Below are 27,248 nucleotides of genomic sequence, written 5' to 3'. Positions count from 1 at the left end.
TTTGGGCTCCAAAATCACTGGAGATGGTTGACTGCAGCCATGAAACTAAAAGATGCTTGCTCCTTGGAAGAAAAGCTACGACCAACCTAGACAGCACAATAAAAAGCAGAGACATTACTTTGCGGACAAAAGTCCCTATAGTCAGTATAAACCAATAGCTAGGGTTTTTCCAGTAGTCATGTATGGATGTGACAGACCACAAAGAAAGTTGAGCACCAAAGAATTGATGCGCTTGAATTGTGGCGTTGGAGAAGGCTCTTGAGAGTCCCTTGGATAGCCAGGAGATCCAACCAGTCCATCCTAAAGGAAATCAGTTGTGAATATTCATTGGAAGGACAGATGCTGAAGCTGAAACTCCAATACTTTGGCTACCTGATGCAAAGAACTGACTCACTGGAAAAGACCCTGATTCTGGCAAAGATTGAAGGCAGGAGGAGAAGGGGCCGGCAGAGGATGAGATGTTTGGATGGCATCACGGACTCCATGGACATGAGTTTGAGCAAATTCTGGGAGTTGGTGTTGGACAGGGAGGCCTGGCATGCTGCAGTCCATGGGGTTGCAAAAAGTCACACACTACTGAGTGACTGGACTGAATAGTGGGTAGGGCAGCAATTGAACTCCGTCTTCTGTAGGGAGAAGTTACGCTGTTCCTGGGACAGCCAACTGGGCCAGATGACCTGAAGTGCCCTTAGGCTGAAGAGGAACGCGACAGGGCACTGTGGCCCACGGATAGGCTGAGGGTCGAAGCAAAATCAGCCCGGAAATGGGGGCTAGCCTGGCCTTGCAAGGCCCCGGCCCCGCCCAGCAAGGCGGAAGTGGGTGGGCCACGGAGAGGGTCGGGCGGCCGCCCTGGCAGACGCGCACTTGGCTGCTCCTCCCTTGGAACTACGGAAGCAAAGAAGCTCCAGGTCGGCTTTCAGAGCGTAGACTCCTGGTCCACGGGCCACAGGGTTTTCTTACTCCTGGACCTGCAGTCCAGGCACGGACTACCCTAGCTAGGTCTGTCAGCCGTGCCATCCCCTTCCACCCCTCCCCCCGGAAGAATGCGCATGTGCAAGCCGGTAGGCGGAGGCCCGCGGCGCCGAGAGCTCAGCCTGGCGACCACGGACTTGGGTCAATGGGGCCTAGAGGCGGGCCTGGCGGCGCTCGGCTGTTCCCCCTGCTGCTGCGGCCCGCTTCTGTAACTCGCGAGCAACTGGCGTGCTGTTCCGGCTGTTCACGCGTTTCGGGCCCTCCCACCGCCATCTTGGAGCTGTATCGAGGTGCCCTGACAAACTTCCGGGGCGGGGCCTCCGGTTGCCGGGGTAGCGGGGCTCGGCTTTCTCCTGGGCTCCCCTTCTATTTTTATATAAAAAGAGAGCTGAATTCAGATCGTCCACCCTCTGCCATGCCGCTGCGCATTACACTTAACGCCCCCCAGTATTTGGGGCTCGTTCTTTTAGCGAAAGTCGACCCGAGAATCCTCGGCCCGAAGGGCCCTAAGTCAGGGCGTTTGTAAGCGGCCGGGGTCTCAGCCCTGTGTCCTCCGGCGGCGGTAGAGCTGTGGGGCGGGGCGGGGTAGGTGCGGAGTGTGTGCCAACGGAGGGGCGGCCTCAAGTCTGGCGTAGGAGAACGGGGGGCGAGGACGGTGCCGCCAGCCTTGGCGGTCACCCCGGCGCCACGTGCACACCTCGCTCCCCGGACCTCGGGTCTTGGGGGTCCGCGCGGAGGCGTCCCTGCCCGCGCGCTGCAGTGGCTCTGGGGCCGCCGAGGGGACGACCCGGGGTGAGCCCTGGGGCCCGACTCCACCTTCTGGTCGATCAAACACTGAACCTTCCGTCGCTGGGAAGGAATAGTACAGTAGTCATGCATTAGAGAAGGCAATGGCACCCCACTCCAGTGTTCTTGCCTGGAGAATCCCAGGGGCGGGGGAGCCTGGTGGGCTGCCGTCTATGGGGTCGCACAGAGTCGGACACGACTGAAGCGAGACTTAGCAGCAGCAGCAGCAGCAGAGCCTGGGGTTCGTGTCTCTTTATTCCTGGGCTGCCTGGTAATTTTTAGTAACTTAAGAAAAACAGTGGTTTGGTTAAAGTGTACGTAGTACTAGTAGCGTTGGTCGCTCAGTCGTGTCCCACCCTTTGCGACCCCATGGACTGTAGCCCACCGGGCTCCACTGTCCATGGGATTCTCCAGGCAAGAGTACCGGAGTGGGTTGGTGTTTCCTTCTCCAGGGGATCTTCTCGACCCAGGGATTGAACCTGGGTTTCTTGCCTTGCAGGCAGATTCTTTACCATCTGGGCTACAGGGAAGTCTTAAAGTGCACATAATATGCACATAAGTAATATTAGGATTATGTCACTTATGTACTCATATATATATATATATATATATACACGTCAGAATAGGAAGTTACAGAAGGAATACTAAAAGCCCCCTCCCCTTGTACGTTTTTGAATATTTTCCTAAAATCCTCCTGTTTTGTAAACAGAAAATGTGCCCAACAGAGACCAATAAGGGGTCTTTGAATTTGTTCTGCAACTTTGTTTTTTCACTTAATATATCTTGTATATTATTCTATCTTCGTAGGTACTTTCAATTAATGGCTTCATAATACTCCATTACCTGTATCATGCCAGTGTGATTCATGGATTTCATTTTTGTATTTCTGAGGAAGTAACATGTAGAAACCGTAGTGGTCACTGTAGATTTTATGATCATCTCTTTGCTTTGTCTGCTCTCTTGGTTCTCATCTTCTCCCTAATCTCCGGCAACCACCTACTTAGTTTATGTTTACTTCAGGATCCTGGTTTTAAGAACAAATTATTACTTCACACTGAAAGAGAATCCTTTTTTTTTTCCTGTACAACTTCCTGGCAAATGGGGGCTTCGTTGCTTGTTTTTTTTTAAGTATAGTTGATTTACAGTGTTGTGTTAATTTCTGCTGTACAGAAAAGTGATTCCATATGTATATTTATATGTATAAACACACATATACATTTGTTTTTATATTCCTTTCCATTATAGTTTATCCAGGATATTGAATATAGTTCCCTGTGCTATACAGTAAGCCTTGTTCATTCATTCTGTATATAATTGTTTGCATCTCAATGCAGTCCATCCCTCCTTGCCTCCCTCTCCAGGCAACCGCAGGTCTATTCTCTCTGTCTGACTCTGTTTCTGTTTCATAGGTAGGTTCATTTATGTCATATTTTAGATCAACATACAAGTGGCATTGTATGGTGTTTGTCTTTCCCTTTCTGGCTCACTTGACTTAGATAACCTCTAGTTCAGTCCATGTTACTGCGAATGGCATTATTCCGTTCTTTTTTTGAATGGGTGGATAGTACTCCATTGTATATATGCACCATATCTGTGGGTGGACATTTAGCTTGTTTCCATGCTTTGGCTATTGTGTATAACACTGATTTGAACATAGGGGTGCATGTATCTTTTTGAATTATAGTTTTGTTCAGATATATACACAGGAATGGGATTGCTGGATCCTATAGCAACTCGGCTTTTAGTTTCTGGAGAAACCTCCCATACTGTTTTCCATAGCGGCTGTACCAACTTATATTCCCACCAACAGTGTAGGAGGGCTCCCTCTTCTCCACACCCTCTCCAGCATTTGTTGTTTGTAGAGTTTTTAATGATGGCCATTCTGACTGGTGTGAGATGGTACCTCATTGTAGTTTTGATTTGCATTTCTCTAATAATTAGTAACGTTGAGCATCTTTTCATGTGCACGGCTACTGTTTATTCAGAGTACAGTTAGGCTGTTGCTTAGTAAACGTTGATTAGCATTGAGATGTGCACACAATTATAAACTCGATAATGAGAATTTCCGTGATTAATCAGCATTTAGTAGGAAGTTGAGATAAAACTGTTTTAGAGGGACCAATATAATGGTAATTCTATTACTGCACAGGGATCATGATTTAGCTCATAGTATAAACAATTTGTATACAAAAACATTTTAGAGAAATGGTTTATTATATATTTATATCCTTACAGGTACAAAGAACAGTGATTGTCATACAACTGGAAAGAAAAGCAAAGAAAATGCTTTTTGTTTTAGTTTGGACAATTAAACAAAAACTGCATTTTTAGTATGAAGAGCGGAGGAGGAAGAACAAGCCGGATCAGAAGACGAAAACTCTTCAGAAGTTCTGGATCAAGAGGAGGTACAGTTTTGATTCTTTTGGTGCCAGTGATGAAAAAAGGAATCCTTTGCTGGTTGATATTAACAGATACACAGACCTTTTCTCAAAGGCACATAAGCAGTGTTCATGGAGAATACTTGGAATACTGGGATGGGTAGCTGTTCCCTTCTCCAGGGGCTCTTCCCAACCTGGGTCTTCTGCCCTGCAGACAGGTTGTTTACCATTTGAGCCTCCAGGGAAGCCCTCTTAGAGAATCCTGCTTTGTAATAGTGCCATTTTATTCTTTTAAACCCTTATGGGATTACAAATGTATTGCTTCAGCTTTGTCTTCTCTGGGGATGACTCCCAGGTTTCTGCTTCTCGGCCTGACCTCTCACTACCTATAGGTTATCAGAGTTTGGACATAAGTTTATCATTTCAAGTTCAGTGTCACCCAGGCTGAGCGAGATACTGTATGTGAAGGCCCTTGGCCCACTGGAGAGGACTGCGTAAGTGCACTTGTTGTTTTTGATGAAAGTTAGCAAAATGTCTCCCCGCTGACCCGCAGCTCGTCAGCACCATCAGAGGCTGTCTTTGACTACGTAGCTTTCTCTGCCCTGTAGGCCATGTCCCACTCACTCTCACCTGGTCTTTCTTAGGTTAACTTCTCCCTCTCTGTTGTACCCAGAGGTGACCTCAGCCAGCTGTTCATCACATCGGTTTTTCTTTCCTGTTGGTAGTTCCAGTTGCCACCGTCAGTCTGACTTTCCTAAGGGACTGTTGACTCTGGTTTAGGAGCTTCCAGGATCTTCATTGTCTTTATTTTTATTTTAAAGACCCATTACCCTCTGTCTGTCTTCTTCTTTTTTTTGGTCGCACTGCGCAGCATGTAGGAGCTTAGTTCCCACACTAGAGATGGAACCCACGCCACCTGCAGTGGAAGGTGTGATGTCTTAGCCACTGGACCCCCAGGGAAGTCCAGCCTCATTGTCTGTTGAATGCTGTTCGCCATCAGCTCCCTTTCTAAGTGCCCCGCCCCCCGCCACTCCCTGTGCTAAAAGTGTGTTCTCTACCAACCTCCCCCACATCTGCCATTCCTCATAGTCTTTCTCCAGCCAAACCCACTTTCTTCCCTTCTCCCAGCTTGTTGCGTTTCTCTCTAACCTTTGAGACCGAGTCGAGGTCTTACGTTTTCGGTAATGCCATTTCCAGTTCTCAGTAATGTCGCCCGGTTTCCATGCTTCTTGGGTATTACTCTTCAGGACCTTCTGGTTTTCCAGTTGGTTTTTGGGGAAGTCTTGTTTCCCCAACCTGAACGTTGACTTCTCGAGGGTAAGGAGCGTGTCGACGTCCCCCACAGTGGCTAGCAGCGCTAGGACTGTAGTAGTTGCTTGTTCAGTGCTCTTGCTGTGAACTCTTTAGGTTGTGATAACCTATTTTAGGAGCCTTATATTTTGGATCACATGTTTCTTAAGAAAACACTTTCATTGAGGTATAACTGACCCACAGTGAATGTCACACATTTGATAGAATTTGACATATGTATACACACAGGAGGCCATTACCAAGGTCAAGATGTGAACGGTATTTATCACCCTAAGACGTTTCTCATTTCCCTTGGTAATCCTTTCATCTGGCCCCTCTCTGAACCCTCCTTTCCTCCATCTTCAGACTTTCACTATTGATTTGTGTTTTATGGTTTTATTTAATTATATAGTATGCATTTTTAAAAATCTGTCTTCTTTTACTCAGCATAATTATTTTGAGATAATTCTGTGGTTAACGTGTATCAATAGGTCTTTGTTTTAACATGAATTATAGTCCGTGATTTGTTTATTCCAAATGTTCTAGCAGTATTTATTAAAAAACAAAACAAAACTGTCCTTTCTCCATGGAATTGCCTTTGCATTAAAAAAAAAAAACAAAAACAGTTGTCAGCATATGTGTATGTCTATTTTGGGCTTTCTTTTCTATTCCATTGATTTCTTTTTCTGTCTCTATGATGGTATCACACAATCTTAGTTACTGTCATTTTTAGTGATAAAAAGTTTTGAGGTCAGTATTTCAAAGTGTTTTTGGCTATTCCAGGTCTTTTGTGTTTCCATATGAATTTTAAAGTCATCTTGTCGGTTTGGAGTGATCCAGTTATATAGTGATTTTAGTCACCAGGTTTTCTTTCCTCTTTTGATTAGTGAATGAGAGCTACAAGCCTGAATTTATAGAGCTTAAGAAGTGGCTGAAAGATAGGAGGTTTGAAGATACAACCTTGATACCTGCCCGTTTTCCAGGTAAGATCTGGCATTCATTCACCTGTCTCCTGAGAGACACATGGGCCCAGGTGATGGGAGAACCAGGGTGATTCTCACAGGCGGGCTGTATTCTTTCTGGGAGCACGTCTTCTGTTGTGTGGCAGGCTTCCTGCCTTGTAGGTGCAATATTTATTTACACTTTACCTTATTTGGAAAATGAGTTTTAAGGGGCTTGTGGACAGAAATTCTGAAATGGTGAAATAAAATTAAAAGTTAGAAAAGGGAAATGAGAATAGAAAAATAAGATGAAGGCAGGGATAAGGATAACACCTAAAAGCCATAATTATGACATCTTGTACCTCCAATTGAAGGCGAGAGGAGAAGGGGACGACAGAGGACAAGATAGCTGGATGGCATCACTGACTCAATGGACATGAGTCTGAGTAAACTCTGGGAGTTGGTCAGGACAGGGAGGTCTGGCGTGGTGCAGTCCATGGGTGGCAAAAAGTCGGACACAACTGAGCGACTGAACTGAACTGTACCCCTGTCAGAGGTGGGCTGCCAATTTGACTCCTCTGTCCAGCAGCCCAGTGTACATGGTCAGTTATCTGAATCTTAGTGTTCTGTAAGCACAACTAACTTGTTTACTCATCAGAGCTATAGGTATTTCTAGAATGTAGACGTGAGGGAAGTGTCTTCACTGGGTTTTTGTAGGGAAGATGCTGTGTAACGTGGGGACTTGTGACTCTATCAACCTGCTCGTGGTGGTTTTGTGAGATTTTCAAGCCCATGCAGCTGATGGGATTATCCCCTAGCTCAGGTGCATCCCAGGAGTTTTCTCAGGCCAGCGGGTTCCAGAGAAGCAGCGGGGGTGCTTGTTCCCTGGGTGGGTGGCTCGAGGAGAGGAGACCTGAGGGAAGCCTTAACTGAGGAGGAGCCCCCTCTGTGGCCCTGGAGTCCACAGCCACCTGAACAGGGATGGGTGAATATTCTTTTCTGAAAGTTTAGGTGTTTCCCTGTGGAGGTTGGATTAACATTTACCAAAAATTGAGAAATTTGCCATGAAGTTTGGGTCAGCATGCTCTTCTGGAACATTCTCTCACAGAAGTCGGGGAGCTGGCAGTTATGGGCATGTGCCTGCAGCAGGGCCACCCAGCTCTGTCCACAAGTGGGCTTGCGGTCACCAGCGCGAGGACCGATGTGCTCCTCAAACGGGTTTCGGGTCTGCTGTAGCACAGAGACAGTTGTGAGCTGAGGGCCTTGAAGTTCAGTATCACAGGGCAGGTGCAGACGTTTCGCCTTATAGAATGCTTAAGTCGTGAGCCTCTGAAGGTTCCCCTTGGCCCTTAAAGTGATCCTTCAGGTGCCCATTAGGTAATGTAACTTGGAGCACAGTGACTTCCTTATCCGCCCTCAAGATAAACTGTTTACCTCGTGTGCTCCTGGTCTAGTGAGGGGATGTGTGTGAAGCTGTTCCCTATGTGTTAGTAATACCTGATGACTGTGGGCTAACATACTTGATTTTGAACCATTCTCTGTTAGGATTGCTCCTTTTTTATGATGACGAACCATATTTATTAGCCTCTAACCCAGTGTTTAACTTTTTGTTGCTGTGTGTTGGGGAATGCCTAGTAAAAAAACATACTCTTAGATTTACTGAATGGAGTTTTTTTCCCTTAATGTATTTAAAAACTGTATTTATTTTTGGCTGTGCTGGGTCTCTGTTGCTGCACGTGGGCTTTCTCTGGTTGCACCGATCAGGGCTGGGGGGCTACTTTGTAGCTGCAGGCACAGGCTTCTCGTTGCAGAGCACAGGCTCTCTGTGCGGTGGCTCGCTAGTTGTGGTGCGTGGGCTCAGTTGCTTCAGGGCATGTGGACCTTCCCGGATCAAGGATTGAACCTGTGTCCCCTACATTGGCAGGCGGAGCCTTAAACCACTGGCCACCAGGGAAGTCCCGGATGGAATTCTTAGGGATGATCAAGAGAAAAGCAGTGTCCAGAGTGGACTTGCTGTGCCTGAGGCCTGCACTTACAATTCTGGGGGCAAGGAACCTTCATCAGTATGGGCTGCTGTAACCAATTACCATAGACAGTGGCTTAAACAGCAACTTACTTCAGACAGTTCTGGAGGTTGAGAAGTCTAAAACTGTGGTTTGGGCAGATTCAGTATCTAGTGAGGACTGATTCCTGCTTTGTGAATTGCCATCTTCTCGTGTCCTCACGTGAGGAACTCTCTTCTCTCTTCCTACAAGGGCACGAATTCCATTCATGAGGGCTCCACCCTTATGACCTAGTCACTTATCAGAAGCCCCACCTCCAAACCCATTGCATTGGGGGTTAAGAAATCAACATGAATTTAAGGGGACACAAGCATTCAGTCCACAACACCTTCCCTAAATGTTTTCTATATCTTTAGCTCTTAATCAGTGTAGGATAGCAGAGAAAGTTCATGGGATTCTGTCAAAATGTATGAAATTCTGGGGAATTAGTTTGTGGAGAGTCAAGGCGGGATTCCAAGTTAAAAGCAGGATTCAGTCTTTAGACTTTGATCTAATTTATGCTTTGCGAGCGGACCCTGGTGTTTCCTTTTATCTTTATTTTATTTTTTTCTAATATTTCCTTTTTAACACTAAAAGTACTGTCCAAATCTGGGCCTCTTGGATAGATAGCAGCAGAAATTATAAGGCAGTGAGTAGTCTAATAACATTCTAATGACCACTTCCTACCTTGCCTTAGTAAGTACAAGTTACTGTGATCTGTTTTCTGGTCTATTGACCACTATGTTGTGGACATATAGGTAAAGTACCTTCTGGATTTATTCCATCCACCGAGTTCTGTTCATATATATATTAGAGAGGAATTTCCACTTAAATTAGCACATGGATTTTTTTAAAGGATGAAAGTGAAAGTTGCTCAGTCTTGTCCGGCTCTTTGCGACCCCATGGACTGTGCGGTCCAGAGAATTCTCCAGGCCAGAATACTGGAGTGGGTAGTCATTCCATTCTCCAGGGGATCTTCCCAACCCAGGGATCTAACCGAGCTCTCCCGCATTGCAGGTGGATTCTTTATCGGCTGAGCCACCAGGGACTCCACAGGAAAAAATTCTTCCCATTTAAGGGTTCTTAAAAGTTTTGGCCCACAGGAATGGTTAACTTGACTGTGGGACACACAGAAGAAATTAAGTTCTTAAAATCAGAGCCATGTGTTCGAGCAGACAGTATGCTTCTAGGTAGGAAGGACTACTCATCAGATTAAACTTGCCAGACACCTGATTCCAGACTCGAGTCCAGAATTCTCTTCATGATCCAGAACCTCCCATTAGGCCTACAGGCATTGCCTTTTGCTGTATTACATTCCCTCCTATCTGCGAGTCTGAGCAAACTTCGGGAGACAGTGAAGGACAGGAGGCTGGCGTGCTGCCGTCCGTGGGGTCACAAGGAGTCGGACATGACTTAGTGACTGAACAACCACAGCAGCCAGCTGTCAGAAACTGTGGTTTGAGAAGACGACTAGAGATAGTCCATATAATGATTACAGGTCATATCGTGCCCATCTCTTCGAGAAAAGCTGTCAGCTGACTGGCAGGAGGGGAGCCCTGGGCACGGAGGGTAAACTTACGGATGTCGGTGGTGTTGCCAGAGCCACTGGGGAAGCTAGTGTCATGACTGTGCTCTGGTCAAGGCCTTGGCTCGTGGGAGCAGCTGGTTCTGGATCTACCTCACCGAGCTTGTCCAGTCAAAGCACGGCTCGTGGCTTGTCCTGTCAAGGAGAGCGCGGCTCGTGGCTTGTCCTGTCGAGAGCATAGCTCATGGCTTGTCAGGTCAAGGAGAGCATAGCTCATGGCTTGTCAGGTCAAGGAGAGCATAGCTCATGGCTTGTCAGGTCAAGGAGAGCACGGCTTATGACTTGTCCTGTCAAGGAGAGCACGGCTCGTGGCTTGTCCTGTCAAGGAGAGCGCACAGCCCCAGGCTTTGTGGCACCTGAATGGGCTTTAGTGGTCATTCAGCCAAAGACTGGAGATCATTCCTGCAGAACGCTGGGTCTGGTAACGGGTAGAAGTAACCTGTGGGTCCAGCCTCCGAAGTTGGGTGGGCATCCTGGGGAGTTGGTCCCCTGCCTTGGCCAGGAGACCCCAGGGGAGAGAGTCCAGCTTCAGGTGGCCCGTCCGAGACCCAGCACCTGAGCTGCCTGAAGGCGATAATCTTTAGGTGTCGCGTCTAAGGTGGATTTTGCCCTTCAAGGATCATAAACCCAAAAGGAGGTTGAGACATCGTCCCGAATAGCTTCTTGATCCTCGGTTTCCCCAGGGAGTCAAAGGATGTGAGACACTCTGCTTCAGCTTTGTGTCATTTTGAAGTTCACCCACATCTCTTATGCAGAACGGTATCTCTAAGACCTTGAAGCTGTCATAGGATTTATCTTTTTTCTCTCTTTGCGTTTGTAGGTACAGGAAGAGGACTGATGAGCAAGACGTCCCTGCAGGTGAGAATTTCTCTCTCACCTTGAAACCCAAAGTGGATTTTTCTGCTTGGTTTTGGGGTTCAAGTCAAATGAATTAAAAATATTTTAGACAAAATTTTTTTTTCTTTTCAACTTAATGGATGGGTTTGAATACAGTTCTCTCAGAATTGTTTGCTGTGTGCAAGAAACAAAACCAATGTCACAGAGCGCACGTTTCTTTGGTAGTCAGGTCAACGAGCCTGGGTAGGTGGTCCTGAGCTGGTGTGGTGGTCCGGGCTCCATCAGCTCAGCTCCAGGGTGTAGTACCAGGGTGTAGCTCCAGCGTGTAGCAGGAGGGAGCAGGGGGTGAGGAGGGGTAGGCTTCTGCTCATCCACAAAGTTCCAGCCGCATCTCACCTGTCAGCGCCCAGGGAGGGCGAGAAGGGAAAGCGTGTTGGGGTGCACGACTAGCCGTCTCTGCCACAGTAGGTTTGTAAGTCTGATCATGTTTTAAATATGCTGAGGGTGGGCTGGGGCTGGAGGGGAGCCGCTCAAATCTGAGCCACCGTAGTAGGTAGAACCCAGCAGCCCAGCAGGCAGGAGAGGGGACCTCTCAGCCTGTCCTGGGGTCCCCTTCCGCCAAGCGAGGCCCCTGACCCTCTCGGCTTTGGTCTCCTGGACAGTGAGCAAGTAAATGACATAGCTGCTCTGCAAGGTCTGTTTTAGTTCTTCCGTGCTATTTAAAGGACAGCCAATGCACAGTTTTCTGTAGAACTAGACATGAATTCCTTATTTGTAATTATTTAAATTTTCTGTTTAAAAATTGTTTTATGTTTACACCTTAATTTAGATAAAACCCAGCTGTATCTGTATCTTTAACCTAAAGAATGGTAGCTTTTAATGTTGTAATTTTATTATGCTGTCATAATTTTTTTTTTCATTTTTAATTGTGGTAAAATGCACACAACAGAAAATTTATTATCATCACCATTTTTAAGTGTGCAGTTGAATAGTCTTAAGTACATTCACCATTCACATTGTTGTGCAGTATCTTTCTTTTTGAGGGGAGGTATATGACTATTCTGTAGCAGACTTTGAGGGGGAGAAATATACCTCTGATAAATATAGTGGTGACTCTGGGTAGTTTTTGCTTGGATCAGGAAATGATACTTGGCAGTTACTTTACATGTACTTTCAAATGTGGCTTTTTTGCAAAAACTTTGAAAATTGAGACATATTTTACACATAGTGAAATACACACATTTTAAGTGTCCAGTTTGATAGGGTTTTGATGATGAAGACATTTATCTCAATCAAGATATAGAACCTTGTATTCAGAGGGTTGTTTTTTGTTTGTTTGGTTTTTTGTTGACATGGGATGTCAGAGCAGGAAGGGATTTTAGTGACCGTACCAACTCAGTCTTTTGTGTGTGAAGATAATCGTTCTTTAAATGTTTGTTGTTGTTTTTTTTTTTAATTTTTGGTCTTTGGTCTTTCTTTTTTAATTTTTGAGTCTTTGCTGCTGTGCACGGGCTTTCTCTAGTTGCAGTGAGCAGGGACCACTCTTTGCGTGGTGTGGTGGCTTCAGCCATTGTGGTGCACGAGCTTAGTTGCTCCGTGGCATGGGGGATCCTCCCGGATCAGGGGCCGAACCCATGTCTCCCGCACTGGCAGGCAGATTCTTAACCACTGGACCACAGGGAAAGTCCCAGCTCAGTCTTGATTGACAGATGAGGAGACCAGAAACTGAAATGAGATTTTTGGCCAAGATGTTTAACCCCTACTTAGGTGTCAGTTATGATGAAAGCAGGATCTTTTATCTGGCTTCTTAGTGCTTTATTTCTACTGGTCTGTTCCTTGGTGTCTTAATTTTTCTTTCTGTGTTTCTGTCTCAGTGGGAGAAACTGAAAATTCTACTTTTGCAGGTGATCAAGTGAGATTCTTGTGCTGGGGGGGCCACCCTTGCCCTTTCTTCAGCTACTTGTTACAGATTACATGGCGAATAGGTCATTACTGGGAATGACCAGGCACGTGCATTTCACTGAAAGAAATTTTTGGCGTGGTTTCTGTCTGTCGCCTGTAGGTGGCACTGTTTCCTGGTGTAAGAACATGAAGGAACACTATGACTTGAGTCATAGTGTTTCTGCATTCCTTTCTGATGGAAGGCTGACTGGTGGTGGGTGTCAGTCACACCGTTAACCTCTGACTCTCGTTGGGGTTGTAGTGCCCGGCGTGGGAGCAGTCCTGCCCGTGTCTGCTGACTCGGCCCGGGGAGCCCGTCCACTGGAAGCTCTTTGGTTGTCTATGGTTGGGCTCCGCTGGGTTCTTAGTAGATGACTGTGAAATCAGGGACTTCAGAAGATTCACTCAGGTCCTCCCCCAAGCACGGGTGTTCTAAACTTTACTTTCTTTCTGGTAAGGAGGGACAGACGATTATCTCATTGCCTGAGAGCTGCCTGCTCACCACAGACACCGTGATCAGAAGCTACTTAGGGGCGTACATTGCTAAGTAAGTGACTGCTCACCAGCTCATCTGGCGCGAGTGTTTCTCCTTTCAAGTTTATATCGTCAGCAAGTATGTCAGCTAAGACACAGTCCCTTAGGACCCAGTCCCTTCGTGTGGCTAGTATATGTCAGAAGTGATGTGAAAAGTTGATTCTATGAAGTTGGCTCTTAATTCATGGTAAACTGAATTTTTAAGGTTTTTAATAGGCTGCTTAGGAAGTGGATTTGAATCCTGAGCTGACCTTACCAAAAGATGAGGATTACATGGGAGCATAGACATACACACCATAACTGAGTGGCTTGACTCACAGCACTCCACTCCTCTTCCACTGTTGTAGGTCTTGACAGATGTTATTTACGCTTTTATTTTTACCCTTACTGTACTGCTTGAATTCTCCTTCAGCTATGAAGAGCTGTTGACAATATGAAGGAGCTGGTTAGATTTGGCATAGAAGAGAAGAGGCCAACATAGGAGCTGAAAACTACTTTCTGGCTGATGTTATAGGGGGGGTCTCTCTTTCTTTTGGGTGGGTTTTCGAGGACAGATTGAGGAAGGTCCTCAGCATAAGAGGTTTCTAAATGATAAAGGAAGAAAGATTATGTTGTTTCTCAACCCACGGTAAGCCCCTCTGGCTTACTTTTGTAAGAAGGCTGATGTATTTTCATGAGCCTGAGTAGAGGCAAGGATGCTCTTGGTATTAACATTTTCTGTATCCTTCTGGAGTTTTGAGTAGAATGCATGGTTATATAGGAACCTGAACTTTGAAGGATTAATGAAAACTTTTCTAAGTACACCTATGCCACATGAGCTCTTTTTATTGGTAATAAGCAAAAATACTGCAGTATATAATTTGCAATAGAATGGGGAGTTTAAGACCAAAAACTTGCAAACTGTAACAGGTATATAATGAGCTTATTCATTTTTCTGCCTGGGTTATTACTGCACAGTAGAACTCTCTGCAGTGATAGAAGTATTTCACGTTGAGTTCTCCTGTATGGTAGCCACATATGGCCGACGAGCACTTGGAATGTGGCTCCTATGACTGGGGAATTGAATTTTCAATATTATTTAACTAAAAAGCAAGAATTGGAATAGCTACTGGTGCCCAGTGGGTACTGTGTCGAATGGGGAACGTCTAGGTTCTTTCTATCAATTGCTCCCCATCTCCCCCAATTTATATCCTTACTAAAGTGGAACAAGTGAAATTCTAGCAACAGCTTTAAAACTGGAGAACAGAGTTGAAAGCAAAGAGGTCTTTGCAGAAAGTAATCTCTTGCAAACAAAGCTGGAGCTCAGGTTAGCGAGCCAGTTCTTGTGTCAGCGTGGCCTGTTCATGGCCTCTGTACTGGGGTGTGGTCCCGGGAGGAGCCCTTGAGGAAGGAAGACCCTCTCTTAGATGCATTCGGTGAACATGGAGTGTACTAACCACTTGGCCACAGCCCCTCTGGAAGCAGAACTAAGCCCTCAGGTGTCTGCATCTCTTGGTTATTCCATATTTTGAATGAAAGTACCTCCTCCAATCTGGATTTTTGTTTAAAAGGTGGCATCCTCCTCCATCTCCTCTGCTGGCTCTGTGCACCTTTTTAGTGTCAGAGAAGCATGCTGGGGATCGGTCTCCCTGGAAGCCTTACCTGGAGGTTTTACCAAAGGCCTACACCTGCCCAGTTTGTTTGGAGCCAGAAGTGGTGAATCTTCTTCCCAACCCTTTGAAAACAAAGGCCTGGGAGCAGAAAAGCCACGTGCAGGAGTTCTTTTCTTCTTCTCGAGGCTTTTTCTCCTCCCTGCAACCTCTGTTTTCCGAGGCCGTTGAGACCATCTTTAGCTACGGCGCCCTGCGGTGGGCCTGGTGCGCCGTCAACACCAGGGCTGTGTACGTGAAGCGCCCGCCGCTGCTGTGCCTTTCCCCAGAGCCAGACACCTGCGCACTCGCCCCCTACCTGGATCTGCTGAACCACAGCCCCGACGTCCAGGTGAGACATCCACCAGGGGACCTGGGTTCGGTTTCAATAGGGCCGTGTAGAACCTGCGACTGGAGTAGTGAGCAGAGCCCCAGGGAACAGTGCAGCTGGTCAGCCTCCCTGCCGTCAGGTCTGGTAGGCTTCTGTCTTTCCTCCTGACCCTGTCTCCCCCTCCTGGCATCCTTTTCCTTTGCCCCATTTCCTGACTCTGCTCTCCAGACCCGCAGAGCCTGGTGCCGTGTCCCCTGGAGGGTCTGAACCAGCAGCTCCCCAGGGGGCAGCATCTTTTGTCCTTTCAGATCTGGGACCAAAGCCTCACTTGCTTTCCTGTCTCTTTTCCTTCCACACTTGGTGGCATCGCTCTCAGGGTTTAGCTGTGATCCCTGAGGGTCTTGCTGCTTTCCCCTGGAGCTCTGCAGCCTTGGAGGACAGGGCTTTTACCTTGCACTTGGAGTAACCGCAGTGCGCAGCACAGGGCCTGGCACGGAGGTGGTGTTCAGCCAACAGTTTCTGACTGGATGGGTGTTTGTGGGAAATCGAGAAGGGATCCCACTTTGGGAGTCAGCTAGAGACCTCTTCATCCCCAGGCTTCTGCCCTCTCCTAAAGGAGATGACTATATCCCCAGTGGAGTGAGATCGAGGCAAACCAAAGAGGCTGAAGTTCAGATGTGGCGTTTTTTTCTTCATGTGGATACATTCTGTGCTGAGGACTTGAAAGCTGCATCTTGCTTAAATGAATATAATCAGTTAATCTTTTTGGTTTTCTGCCTTGCTTTAAGAGACATGTTTTGCAATTTGTTTTTTTTTCTAGGTAAAAGCAGCATTTAATGAGGAAACTCGCTGTTACGAAATTAGAACGGCTACACGCTGTGGCAAACACAAGGAGGTTTTCATCTGCTATGGCCCCCACGATAACCACCGCCTGCTCCTGGAGTACGGATTTGTCTGCGTCAGCAATCCTCACGCTTGTGTTTATGTCTCTAAAGGTTGGAACTGACTTTGGTTTCATCACTAAGATAATTGGATTCCCTGCTACCAATCTGGTTCTTTTTTTATAAAAATGACAAAACCTTAAAATGTGTATCAGTTACTTTCTCCTAGGTAGAGCTATCCTAATTCTTACTGACCACGTCATTTCAATGTTGAAGTAAAAGCAGCATAGCTTTGATCCATATTGAGGTTAAGACCTGAGAAAAGTTTTATTGCATTAGGTTGGACAGTAGAATGAAAGCAAAGGAAAACTAGGGAAATAGAGTACCTGTACATGACAAGAAATGGAAATTTTGTCCTGAGACATTGTCACTAAAGATAGAGCAGTGGGGGCACTTGACTGCCATGGCGGTCCAGTGGCTAAGAATTTGCCTTGCAGTGCTGGGGATGCAGGTTCGATCCCTGATTGGGGAACTAAGATCCCACCTGCTGCAGGGCAACTAAGCCTATGCGCCACACCTAAAGACCCCACATGACACAGTGAAGATGGTGTGTGCCGCAAGCAAGACCTCGTGCAGCTCAATAAGTAAAGGAATACTGAAGAAAGAATGGAAGCACTCTAAAAAATAAAGTGCAGGATGAGAGTTCCAAGTAAAAAGGACTTATGAAACACCCATTGTGTGTAATCACACTGCACCAATCACAGGATAAATATGTTACACACAGCCCTTGTTTGAGGGGGTTTAAGGCCGTGATAAAAAAATGGATTCCATTTGTGTTCTTTTGTTACTTATAATCATCATCATATTTTAAAAATACTTTATGTATTAAAGTTGTAAAAATTCCAAATATAGTATTAAAAATAATACATGGAAGGCTGATTTATTCCCCCTTCCCTTCAAGCAGCAGAGAAGCAGTTTTCTAGGCGTTGAAGAAATGGCTGGAGATTTATCGAGTGTATAATTTGAAGTAATTTTAATATAAGTTCTAGTGGAAATAGAAACTTGGTCAAAGTGCTACCACTCCATCCTATAGCTAGAGTAATAATGCCGTTTTTCAAAATGAAATAGAACAGCAGAAACTGGGTCTTGCTGGGTCTCTTAGAAAGCTAGCTTTGAGACTAGCATTGTATTATCAGAATAACTTTTAATATTGATGACCATGCAGTATCGATTTGTTAAATACTTCGAACAAAATTTACACTTTATTTTTGCATGTAAGAAAAGATAAAAAGAAGTTTTATAAAAAAAAGAAAAATCCTTCATTATCCTATTACCTCAAATGCTTTGTTAATTTTCATGTCATCATTTTCAGTTGTTTTATGATTATAATCACTAATATCCAGATAGTTTTGAATTCTGACTTTTAAAAACCTGAAGCCTGGAAACATTTCCTCACGATCGTCTGCAGCCTGTGCTTCAGTGGGTGTGGCTTCCCAATGGTCCTGTCATGTCTTCATTCCCCGATTTTGTGGGTCGATTAGCTTTGTGGGAGCAGGAGCTGAGGTAGTGGATGTTTTGTCTGCTGTCTGGTAATTCTTGTAGCCTTTCAAGGGCTAAGTTGTGACCTCATTGAGTTGGACCAAAAGACTAGATTTTTTTTTTTTTTATGTGAAACAGGTAAAATTGTTTACATGTGTCTAAATTGCTGATGGGATGGAAAGTAAGCTGAGAAGGGTCTCCCTTTTTGCCTGAATTTTATGCTGTACATCGCAGCCTGATTTTTTTTTTTTTTTAAATGCAGATATACTTGTTAAGTATCTGCCATCCACTGCTAAACAGATTAATAAAAAGATTTCCATTTTGGAGGATCATGACTTCATAGAGTAAGTGTTTCTCTTGAAATTTTTCCTTTAGGAAATCTTGATGAAAAATTGAGGGTTTGGGTTTTGAAAGGTGTGAGAGGCCTCCTGGCTCAGATCTGGTGACAGACAGCTATTTATTGAGCTCTTACTGTATATAGTACATTGTGCTTGATGTGTGGTGGGGCACACAAGGAGGGGAAGATACTTGTCAAGAGACTTTTCTGGGGACCTGAGATAGGAACTTGACGTCTTAAATGATTGTATGTTCTGACTGGTGGCCCTGAGTGCTTGTTGCTGACATGCAGTCAGGCAGCGTGGCATTGCTCCTGCAAGCCAGCCTGGCCGTCAGTCACCCAGCAACTGGGTGCATGCTCTTGGGATGGGAGGTGCTGAGGTGATTCCACACCAAATGGGATAAACCGGGTTTGAGACCCTCCCTTCTGCCCCTTGCGGATTTTCTGCTTTAGATAAAACTGAGTTCTCAATACTCCAGCAGCAGAGTGAGGGCCAGCTAGCTGTGATGCCACCATTGGTTTGATCTTCAGGACAACCCAGACTTTTCTTCATCCGTCTCACTGTGGTCTCCTCATCCAACTTCAGCTTCTTACCAGATCAAAAGAGCTTTCTACTTAAGTATTTGCAGACCTATTTTTTTCTTTTGTCTTTGTGACTGAGACTGCGGGCTGCACCATGTTTAATGGCTCCTTTAAAAAAATGTGTGGCCCTTGAGCCATTTGCTGGGGTGTAATTAAGTGTCGCAGTGACAGATTTGTCGTTTTTAAAAATTAATTTTAGGGTTAGGGTTAGTTTGTATGGGAGCGTAGTTGGTCTACACTGTTGAGTTAGTTTCAGGTGTAGGACACAGAGATTCAGTAATCGATACATACACCTGTCCTTTTTCTGCTTTAGGAATCTGACGTTTGGATGGGATGGACCGTCTTGGCGGTTGCTCACAGCTCTTAAGTTGTTATGTCTGGAAGCTGAAGAATTGTAAGTCCCCTGTCTGCTGGTCACCAGCTGCCGCTACAGTTTGGACATAACTGTGGCTTTTGGTTTGGCCGACACTCAAATGCCCCATTTCAGAGGAGAAAGAAATGCCCTTGTATACTGGGGCTGCTTATTCGTGCGGCTTCCCAGGTGGCACTAGTGGTAAAGAGCCCACCTGCCAATGCAGGAGATCCTAAGAGACACTGATTCAATCCCTGGGTCCGCAGGATCCCTTGGAGGAGGGCATGATAACCCACTCCAGTGTTCTTGCCTGGAGAATCCCATGGACCGAGGAGCCTGGTGGGCTACAGTCCATGGGGCCGCGAAGAGTCAGATACGACTGAAGCGACTTAGCACGCACATTCTTTGTGTAACTTGCCCCACGTGGGGGAATGTCTAGCTTTCTATGGTTTCTGGAAGTATCTGGTTTTAGACTCATAATCTGAGTGCATGGTCCTGAGAACTGGCCTCTCCTTAGATATTTCTACCCCCGCAACCCGGGTGACCTGCAGTTCGCTGTTCAGGGTGAACACTTCAGAAAGTGTGCGCACTGACGCTGGTCACAGGAGAGTCTCTGAGTAGGGAGGTTTTTCCCCAGAAGCAGACAGGGCTCCTGAGCACAGTCCCCGCCTGGTTCCGTCTTGAGGGCAGACCCCGACCCCTGCTGAGGAGAGGCCTGGGTCTTTCCAGAGGGCAGGCGGGTAGAGGAGCCCCCGCTGGAGACTCGTGTCCAGGTTGGGACCTCAGCACTCCCGGACAGGCTGCTCGTCCTCCCCTTAGCGTGGCAAGCGTAGTCAGAGGAACGCGCTGCGCGCCCTGGAGCCCCTTGCCAGGGAGTCGGGGAGGAGTAATGCCCGCTACTCAGAGGAGCTCAGCTGAGAGAAACCGGAGCGGGTACATCCTGGAGGTGGCGGAACCCGTCCTCGAGCTCTGGCGGGGACTCGGTGCTTCAGCGCCGAGACCTAGTCCCCAGCTCGGCAGCAGGCGCTCCTTCCGTCACGCCTGCGACATTCCTGTTCGCGACGTTGCCTACGTTTCAGTAGGGACTCTGGGAGAAAAAAAAACTCCCTCCCGGGTCTCCACGCCAGAAACCGTGCGTTTCTTCTTAGCAGACGCTGAATTCTGTATCTGACACACTTCCTTCGTCTTGTTGCTTGCTAGAAAACTCAGGCAACTTAATCTGTGGTCCGTCCAAGTGTGCCGGATTTTAAGGCATGCGAGTCATCACGGACTCATCCCTGACTCGCCATCTCATCTTTCCTCCCCTTGTCTTTCCTTTGTCTTGTTTTGCCCATCCATTTGTCTTCCGTTTCATTTTATCTCATGTGTACCCACCACGTAAGTTTCTTTGCATCTTCCTTGGAAAAAGATACGATTGCTTTTTCAAGACATGTTAACCTCGGATTAAAAAAAGCAACTGGGTGTTTCCCAGGGCTCCTGCCGAGGCCTCTTTGCTTCCCTTGGAGTTATTATTATTTTTTTTAATCGAAAACTTTTTATTTATTTAATTATCGGCTGTTCTGGGTCTTCGTTGCTGCAGGAGGGCCTTCCCTAGTTGAGGAGAGCAGGGGTTGCTCTGTCGAGTTGCGGTGCATGGACTTCGCGTTGGGGTGGCTTGTCTTGTTGCAGAGCACGGGTTCTAGGGCCCTTGGATTTGTATAGTTGCGGTGCATGGTTTCAGTAGTTGTGACTCGGGTGCTAGAGCGTGGGCTCAGTAGTTGTGCTATACAGGCATAGCTGCCTTGAGGCATGTGGGATCTTCCCAGCCCTGGGATCGAACCTGTGTCCCCTGCATTGGCAGGCGGATTCTTAATCCGTGGACCACCAGGGAAGCCCTCCCTTGGAGTTCTTTCTGACTGACTGGAGTGGTGTGGCAGAGGAAGCGTGCATTTGGAATTCTGCCTGACTGGTGTTTGCACGCTTATTTCTGCCTCTCACTAGCTCTGTCACTTATGCTCAGTTCTTCACTGTTCTGTATTCTCAGTTTCTTTGTGTCTAAAAGGTGGGGATGATAATGCTTTCTTTGCTGGGCAGTCGTGAGGGTTAAAACAGATAGCAGTTTTGTAGGAAACACTGCGCCCAGCGCAAAGGAATGTCCTTTCTTCCTTGCTTCCCCTCTCTTCCTCCCCTCCCTCCTTTCCCAAGAACCTGTCTGCTGCTGAGGTTGCCACCGTCGTCTCTAGAGATGTCTGAGACTGCATGCGCGTGTGGCTTGGGGGCTGTGGGGAATTTCTCAGCGACTCCCGTGCCCTGCACTCGGAAGGTGCAGCCCTCGTCTGCTTCTTCCTCCTCGGCCGCGTCCACATCCATGTTCTTCGCATCTGGAACCTGTCCTCCACCCCGCTTCCTTCCTCTTTGTGCTTCTACCCGGCGTGTTGATTTCTACCTGGCCACCTCCTGCTTGGCGTCTTGCCTATCCGGGCACAGCAGCACTGTTCTGCCTGCAGAAAGTTGTCCCCACCAGCCCACAGAGCCCCCTTTCCTACAGACTTTCTTGTATAAAATTGGCATGACCTGCATGGTGAAAAAGACTTTTTTTCCATCTGTAGAGCACTTTACTTTCTGAGACACGTCCTGTGTTGAGTTTGTCATTTTTTTTTTGTTTGTTTGTTTAAAGGAGACGTTGTGATTTGAAGAAAATGAAACCCGCCGCCTTTGCTCCTTAGTCTGTGGTCCTCTGGCTGTGGGCTCGCCTTTTCGTCCATCCTCTGTTCCCTCCCTGTGGCCGGTGGCCGTGGCTCCGATTGCTTGTGAGCCAAAGGACTGTGATGCTAGAAAACTCAGCCCCCTGCTTCTGATCCCCAGGGTTCCTTCCTTCTTGTCTACTGTGTCTGCTTCAGCACAGGACCTGCACGTTGGCAGGAGGTTTGAGGGAATGCGCTGATGGAATGAGTTTCATTATGTTTTTGGAAAAATAGGACAAGTGTTGAAGTGGAAAAGCCTTTATTTCTGAGAACCTGCTGAAATGATCTTCTTGAACATTTTTGGTTCTAGTACGTGCTGGAAAAAAGTATTTCTTGGGGAAATAATTTCTGATACAAATGAGAAGACAAGTTTGGACGTAGCCCAGAAAATATGCCGTTATTTCATAGAGGAGACTCATGCCGTGCTTCGAAAGGTATGATTCTAGAATATCTCATTCTTAAGTGTTTTGATTGAGAAGTTGTTTTGTACTTGTTGGATAGGAATAGTCCACCTTATTGGGGTGCTGTTAATGCCTTAATAAATAAACACTGACGTAATCTGTGTTTTCGACTATTAACATGTGTTTATACTGTTCAGTGGGCTCCCCAGGTGGTGCTAGTGGTAAAGACCCCACCTGTCGATGCAGGAGATGTAAGAGACAGGGTTCAACCCGTGGGTGGGGAAGATCCCCTGGAGGAGGGCCTGGCAGCCCACTCCCGCATTCTCTCCTGGAGAATCCCATGGACAGAGGAGCCTAGCAGGCTACAGTTCATGGGGTCACAGAGTCGGACATGACTGAGCGACTTAGCACACAGCACACACACACCTTTTAGCAGGTGAATTAGTGCATGAATTCTTTTTCATAGATTTTTAAGGTACTTTTTTCCCCTTTGTGTAGTGAATGTTTTAATTAAACGAGGGTTCAGCTCATTTGAATGAAAACATTACTGGGATTAATAAATGATTTTATTGAACCTTGGTGACATTGTGTTGCATGAAATAAACCAGGACATGAAAAGACAGATACTGTATGATTCGAATTAAATGAGAGGTCTGGTATTCCAGAATTTATGGAGACAGAAAGCAGACTAGAGGTTCCCAGGGATTTGGGGAGGAAGAGGTGGGGAGTTAACGTTTGATGGGTGCGGTTTCTGTTTGGGAAGATGAAAAAGTCTTGGAGATGGATGGTGGCTGTGATTTCACACACTGTGAATGTACTTAGTGCCACTGAATTGTACGTTTAAAACTGGTCAGAGTCTTAAATCTTAGGTGTATTTTACTACACTAAAAAAAACCATTTAAAAATAACTTCCAGGTTTCTCGCATGAAGGATGAAAAAGTGGCTTTGATGAACCAATTGACTTTGGTAGAAACACTGCGGACGGAAGAGTTGAAGATTCTCCAGGCCTCTGCCAAGGCCCTGACCACCTTGCAAACAGCTTTTACGTAACACACTTCACCAAGTGCGTAAGGTCACCTCCTCTGGTGCGTGTGGCTTCTTGAAACATTTTTAAACTCAGGTTTATTTTATATGGACTCATTGAGAGTCAACGAAGAGTTATCTGTTCAGTCCCATCCCTATGCTTCTGTCTGTCGGTGGGGGGAAGTGGTGGCTGCTTGGGGATGTGGAGGCGCTCTGCAGGGGCCGAGTGGTTCTGAGGGGCCCTGGAGCTGTCGGTGAGGGGGACGTGCCGTCCGTCCCAGCAGCCCTTCTGATGCCCTTGGGGTAACTCACAGTCAGTCCTAGAGGAAGATGTCTGAGCAAAGTGCGACCTGGAATGGAGAGGGGAGGCTGGGATGGAGCCAGGGTTGGCCCGGGACTCCATGTGTGGTAACAAGAGGCTGTGCTTCTTTATGCTCAGAGCCCCCCACCACCCCCTCACCATTCAGGCTTTTGAAGTGGGGTTGTGGGGGACGCACAGCCGTCCCGGGTCTCGGCCGCCCTGAGCTGGAGTGACTCACTTTGAATTTTTCACCCTTGATTGCACATCTGAAAATGAGGTTGTTGGACTGGGATGGGGAGGGGGGTTTCCCTGTGCTCCCACCCAGCAGCAGGGTGGAGGAGCTGGCACGGAGTGCTCCTCATCCCCTCCCCTCCCCCTCTCCTCTCCCCACTCTCCAGTCTTCCTTCTGTTTACAGTTTTTTTTCCAGAATGTGTTTGAATCTCTGCTCAGCCGGTGTCCTCCCTTTACCATTCTTTGTGTGTCAGCTCCTCCATCCGACTCTGCGACCCCATGGACTGCTGCCCACCAGGCTCCTCTGTCCATGGGATTCTCCAGGCAAGAATACTGGAATGGGTGGCCATTCCCTTCTCCAGGGGATCTTCCTGACCCAGGGGTTGAGCCCGGGTCTCCTACAACACAGGCAGATTCTTTACCGTTTGAGCCACCAGGGAGGCCAGTTGTTTGTGGTGGGGTTTTGACTCCTTTCTTCTGCTGCTTTTCTTCATTTTAATGGGGGTGTTGTGAGGAATCAGAGGTCAAGTTTTGTGCTTGGGGCTCACCCCGCACAGCTCTTTTAGCTCTGCTCCCGGGATCTTCCCTCTGCAGCTCTCGCTGGGGTCCCAGCCCCACCCAGCACAGCCCAGCCTCAGTGGGGCCCTCTGCTTGGTTCTGGGACTCTGTGTAGGGAGACTGACATAGGGCAAAATGGGCATGCTTTAGCCTTAATCCTTACCAAACAGTATTTCTTAGCCTTTTTAGGACTGGGGTGGGAAGGGGACGTATCCCCTCCTCAGGCCTCGGCAGTCTTTGGTCTCAGGGAGCCCTGTATAAGTCAGAGGAGGGGGTACTTTCAGAGAAGCTGGGGCCCTGAGGTTGAGGAGGGATGCTACCCACCCCTGCCACCACTGTGCCGGGCACCTTGGGAGTCAGAGTTAGAAGTAAAACATCTTCACTGTTGTATCGTGAACCCCTTTTCCTGTTCATAGATGTAGTTGGTGTTGAGTTTGTTTTTCACTGGCTGCAGCGTGTTTCAGGATACGCTCTACCATGCATTTGCCAGCTTTTTCTGTAAAATTGTAAACATATCTGTAAAATAGTAAATAATGAAGCTTTCGGGGCATTTGTCCAAGCTGTAGGACACAGCAGTCATGGGCGGTGTGCAGACATAAACGCGTGGTGTGTCCTGGTGAAGCTTGAGTCACCGCTCAGGCCGTGGGCCCCGTGCCCTGACCCTGACTGCACCATCGTTTATTTTCCTGTTCCATCTCTGTGGACATTTAGGACCTAAATATATTAATTCTTGGGCTTCCCAAGTGGGAAAAGAACCTGCCTGCCAATGCAGGAGACATAAGAGATGTGGGTTTTATCCCTGAATTGGGAAGATCCCCCTGGAGACGGGAATGGCAACCCACGCCAGTAGACTTGCCTGGCAAATCCCGTGGACAGAGGAGCCTGGTGGGCTGCAGTCCATGGGGTCGCAAAGAGTTGGACCCGACTGAGTGAGTGAGCGCACACATATTAATTCCTGCTTGTAGATGCTTTACGCCTTTTGAAACTAAAGCCTCCCCTTGACAAGAAAAACTTGATAGACCCATGTGGTAATTGTGTGCTTTCGTTGTCCACAATTAGAAAAAATGGACAGTGACAAGGAACAACCACTCAGACATTTGCAAATGAGAACTGTTTCATCATCTGCAACAGATCTACCCTGTTTGAAAAGAAAACAGTAGTCTAATAGGAACCTACTGCAGACACAGGGACCTCTCCTCAATCCTCTGTACTATTACGGGAAAAGAATCTTAAAAAAAAGGATGTGTATATGTATGCATGTCTGCATATCACTGGTTTGCTTTGCTGTACAGCAGGAACCAACATGATGTTGTAAACCAACTATACTCCAATAAAAATTAATTGGAAAAAACCCCAGTATTATAAGACTCTCAGTTTGCAGATGATGCGTGTCGTGTAAATGTATTCTGACTCCTTGCGAGACTCGCGTGGCTCCTGGTGGACAGTGTGGCCCATGGGGTGGGTCACAGGCAGGCCACGTACCGCCTGCCTGGGCTCGTCCGTGCTGGTCTCCATGAGGGCCGCAGCGGGTCTGCCCCCGCGGGGCAGCGCTGTGTCCCCTACCAGCGGTGCTGTCTGGGCCCTTCTCTCACTCACCACCCCTCCCCTGTCGCCATTTTCCTCCTTCCCCCTTTTTTGTGTTATCTTTCCTAGACCTTGGGCCGGCCTGAGGTTCCTGACACATCTGCCCTTGTTGGTGTCTGGTTCCAGAGTTTGTGGCTGGTAAAGCTCCAGCTGCTGACTGGCCCGAGGGGATAGGTGCCAAGAGGTTAAGGATGGTTCGAGGCGTTGCTCGAATCTTTCAAGCTAGATGTAGAGGAGGCTCGCCTTAGACTAGGGCACTTTAAGTGCTGCTGCCTGAAGGTGGAGACTGGGGATGACCTTTCAGGAAACCAGGGCTGTGATTCCGTGAAGACGGCTTTCATCGAAGCACCTGGACACCCCCTCGAAGGAGCCGTTGGCACAGAAGTGAGGGGTTTACTTTAGCCCCTCGGTTAGTAAACAGCAGCTACATTCTCTGATAGATTAGTGTGGGGCAGTAAGCATTGTCCCGAGGAGGAAGTATAGCAAAAGCTGTTCTGGTTTATCAGCTGACGTTTGAATGTGGAGCTTTGTCAGGAATGCCACCGTGTGAGTTTACTGGAAAAGAGCTTAGCTTTGCAGGTCCAGGAGGTCACGTGTGAGTTACAGGGAACAAGATTTGGAGGAAGGCCTGATGCACTTCTCTACATCCCTGCCAGTGTAGCACGCACAGCTGTGTCGTCGCAGCACAGGCAGCAAAGCAGGGCGCCACACACCAGTGTGACCTACAGTAATGTCATACTAGACACCGCAGTGCAGTGTTCCCCCCCCACACACACACAGCAGTGTGACGGCACCGCAGACAACGATGCAGTGTGCCGCGCACACGGGCGCCGTACCCAGGCAGCAGGGCAGCGCGCCCTGTGCCGCAGTGCCATCTGCCCTCTCCAGGACTGTTGCCTCTCACCCTGCAGAGGACATTTCTGTCTTCTATCATTCTGTTGTAACCTTTCCTTGAGGAGTTGGTTTCTTGTTTAATTTCCTCCTGTTCCAAGTAGTTTTAACACTAGGCTATGACTAAATTAAAAATAAAACCGCTCACAAAAATAGAGTACGGTTTAATAAAGATGTAAGTGCACCGCTTCACACCCTCTAGCACAGCAGTGTTAAGGGTGGGTAGCAACAGGTGTGGAGGATGTGGAGAAGCCGGGACCTCGTACGCTGCTGGTGGAAAGGAAAGGGGTGCAGCCGCTTTGGAGAACAATTTGGCAGTGTCTCAGAACGTTAATAAGCATATACGTTATTTTATGACCCAACACTTCCCCTTTTAGGTACATACCCAAGAGAATTGGAAACGTATGTCTATGTCAAAGCATGAGCATGAATGTTTGTAGCAGCCCCCAACCCAGATGTCCGTCAGCGGATGAATGGATAAACAAGTGCGGTCTACCAGTGTTACTCACCAGGGAAGGGTGAGCCCCGACACACAGGCCGCATGGATGGACCTTAACAACATCATGCTGAGCACAAGAA

The 27,248-nt window shown here is 47.3% G+C and overlaps 1 protein-coding gene across 5 annotated transcripts; it reads left to right on the top strand.

Annotated features, from left to right (window-relative positions):
* The first annotated feature begins 107 nt into the window (after nt 1–107).
* Nucleotides 108–27,248, top strand: SETD4 (SET domain containing 4). Of its 5 annotated transcripts, none has more exons than XM_055569905.1 (12): nt 113–908; nt 3,994–4,163; nt 6,314–6,409; nt 10,815–10,852; nt 13,231–13,319; nt 14,857–15,286; nt 16,086–16,260; nt 17,948–18,029; nt 18,918–18,998; nt 21,990–22,113; nt 22,996–23,143; nt 25,254–25,545. In XM_055569905.1, exons 2-11 carry the CDS (start codon nt 4,091–4,093, stop codon nt 23,128–23,130), a joined length of 1,323 nt encoding a protein of 440 aa, XP_055425880.1. In that variant the 5' UTR covers nt 113–908; nt 3,994–4,090; the 3' UTR covers nt 23,131–23,143; nt 25,254–25,545. The 5 variants fall into 5 exon arrangements, with proteins under 5 accessions (XP_055425882.1, XP_055425880.1, XP_055425878.1 ...); XM_055569903.1 differs by having other exon boundaries at nt 22,996–23,165; XM_055569906.1 differs by having other exon boundaries at nt 113–999; nt 22,996–23,165.

Source organism: Bubalus kerabau, chromosome 2 (genome assembly GCF_029407905.1).
Source record: "Bubalus kerabau isolate K-KA32 ecotype Philippines breed swamp buffalo chromosome 2, PCC_UOA_SB_1v2, whole genome shotgun sequence".
In the NCBI taxonomy this organism is placed as follows: domain Eukaryota; kingdom Metazoa; phylum Chordata; class Mammalia; order Artiodactyla; family Bovidae; genus Bubalus; species Bubalus kerabau.
The sequence above is the reverse complement of the archived record's forward strand: the minus strand, read 5'-3'. Positions and strand labels throughout refer to the sequence as shown.

Bases quoted from the DNA above. Each gene is read 5' to 3' on its own strand.
- SETD4 (XM_055569905.1), top strand. From the start codon at position 4,091: ATGAAGAGCGGAGGAGGAAGAACAAGCCGGATCAGAAGACGAAAACTC. The intron at 10,853-13,230 runs GTGAGAATTTCT...CTTTCTGGTAAG, and splicing joins TGAGCAAGACGTCCCTGCAG to GAGGGACAGACGATTATCTC. The intron at 16,261-17,947 runs GTTGGAACTGAC...TTTTAAATGCAG, and splicing joins TTGTGTTTATGTCTCTAAAG to ATATACTTGTTAAGTATCTG.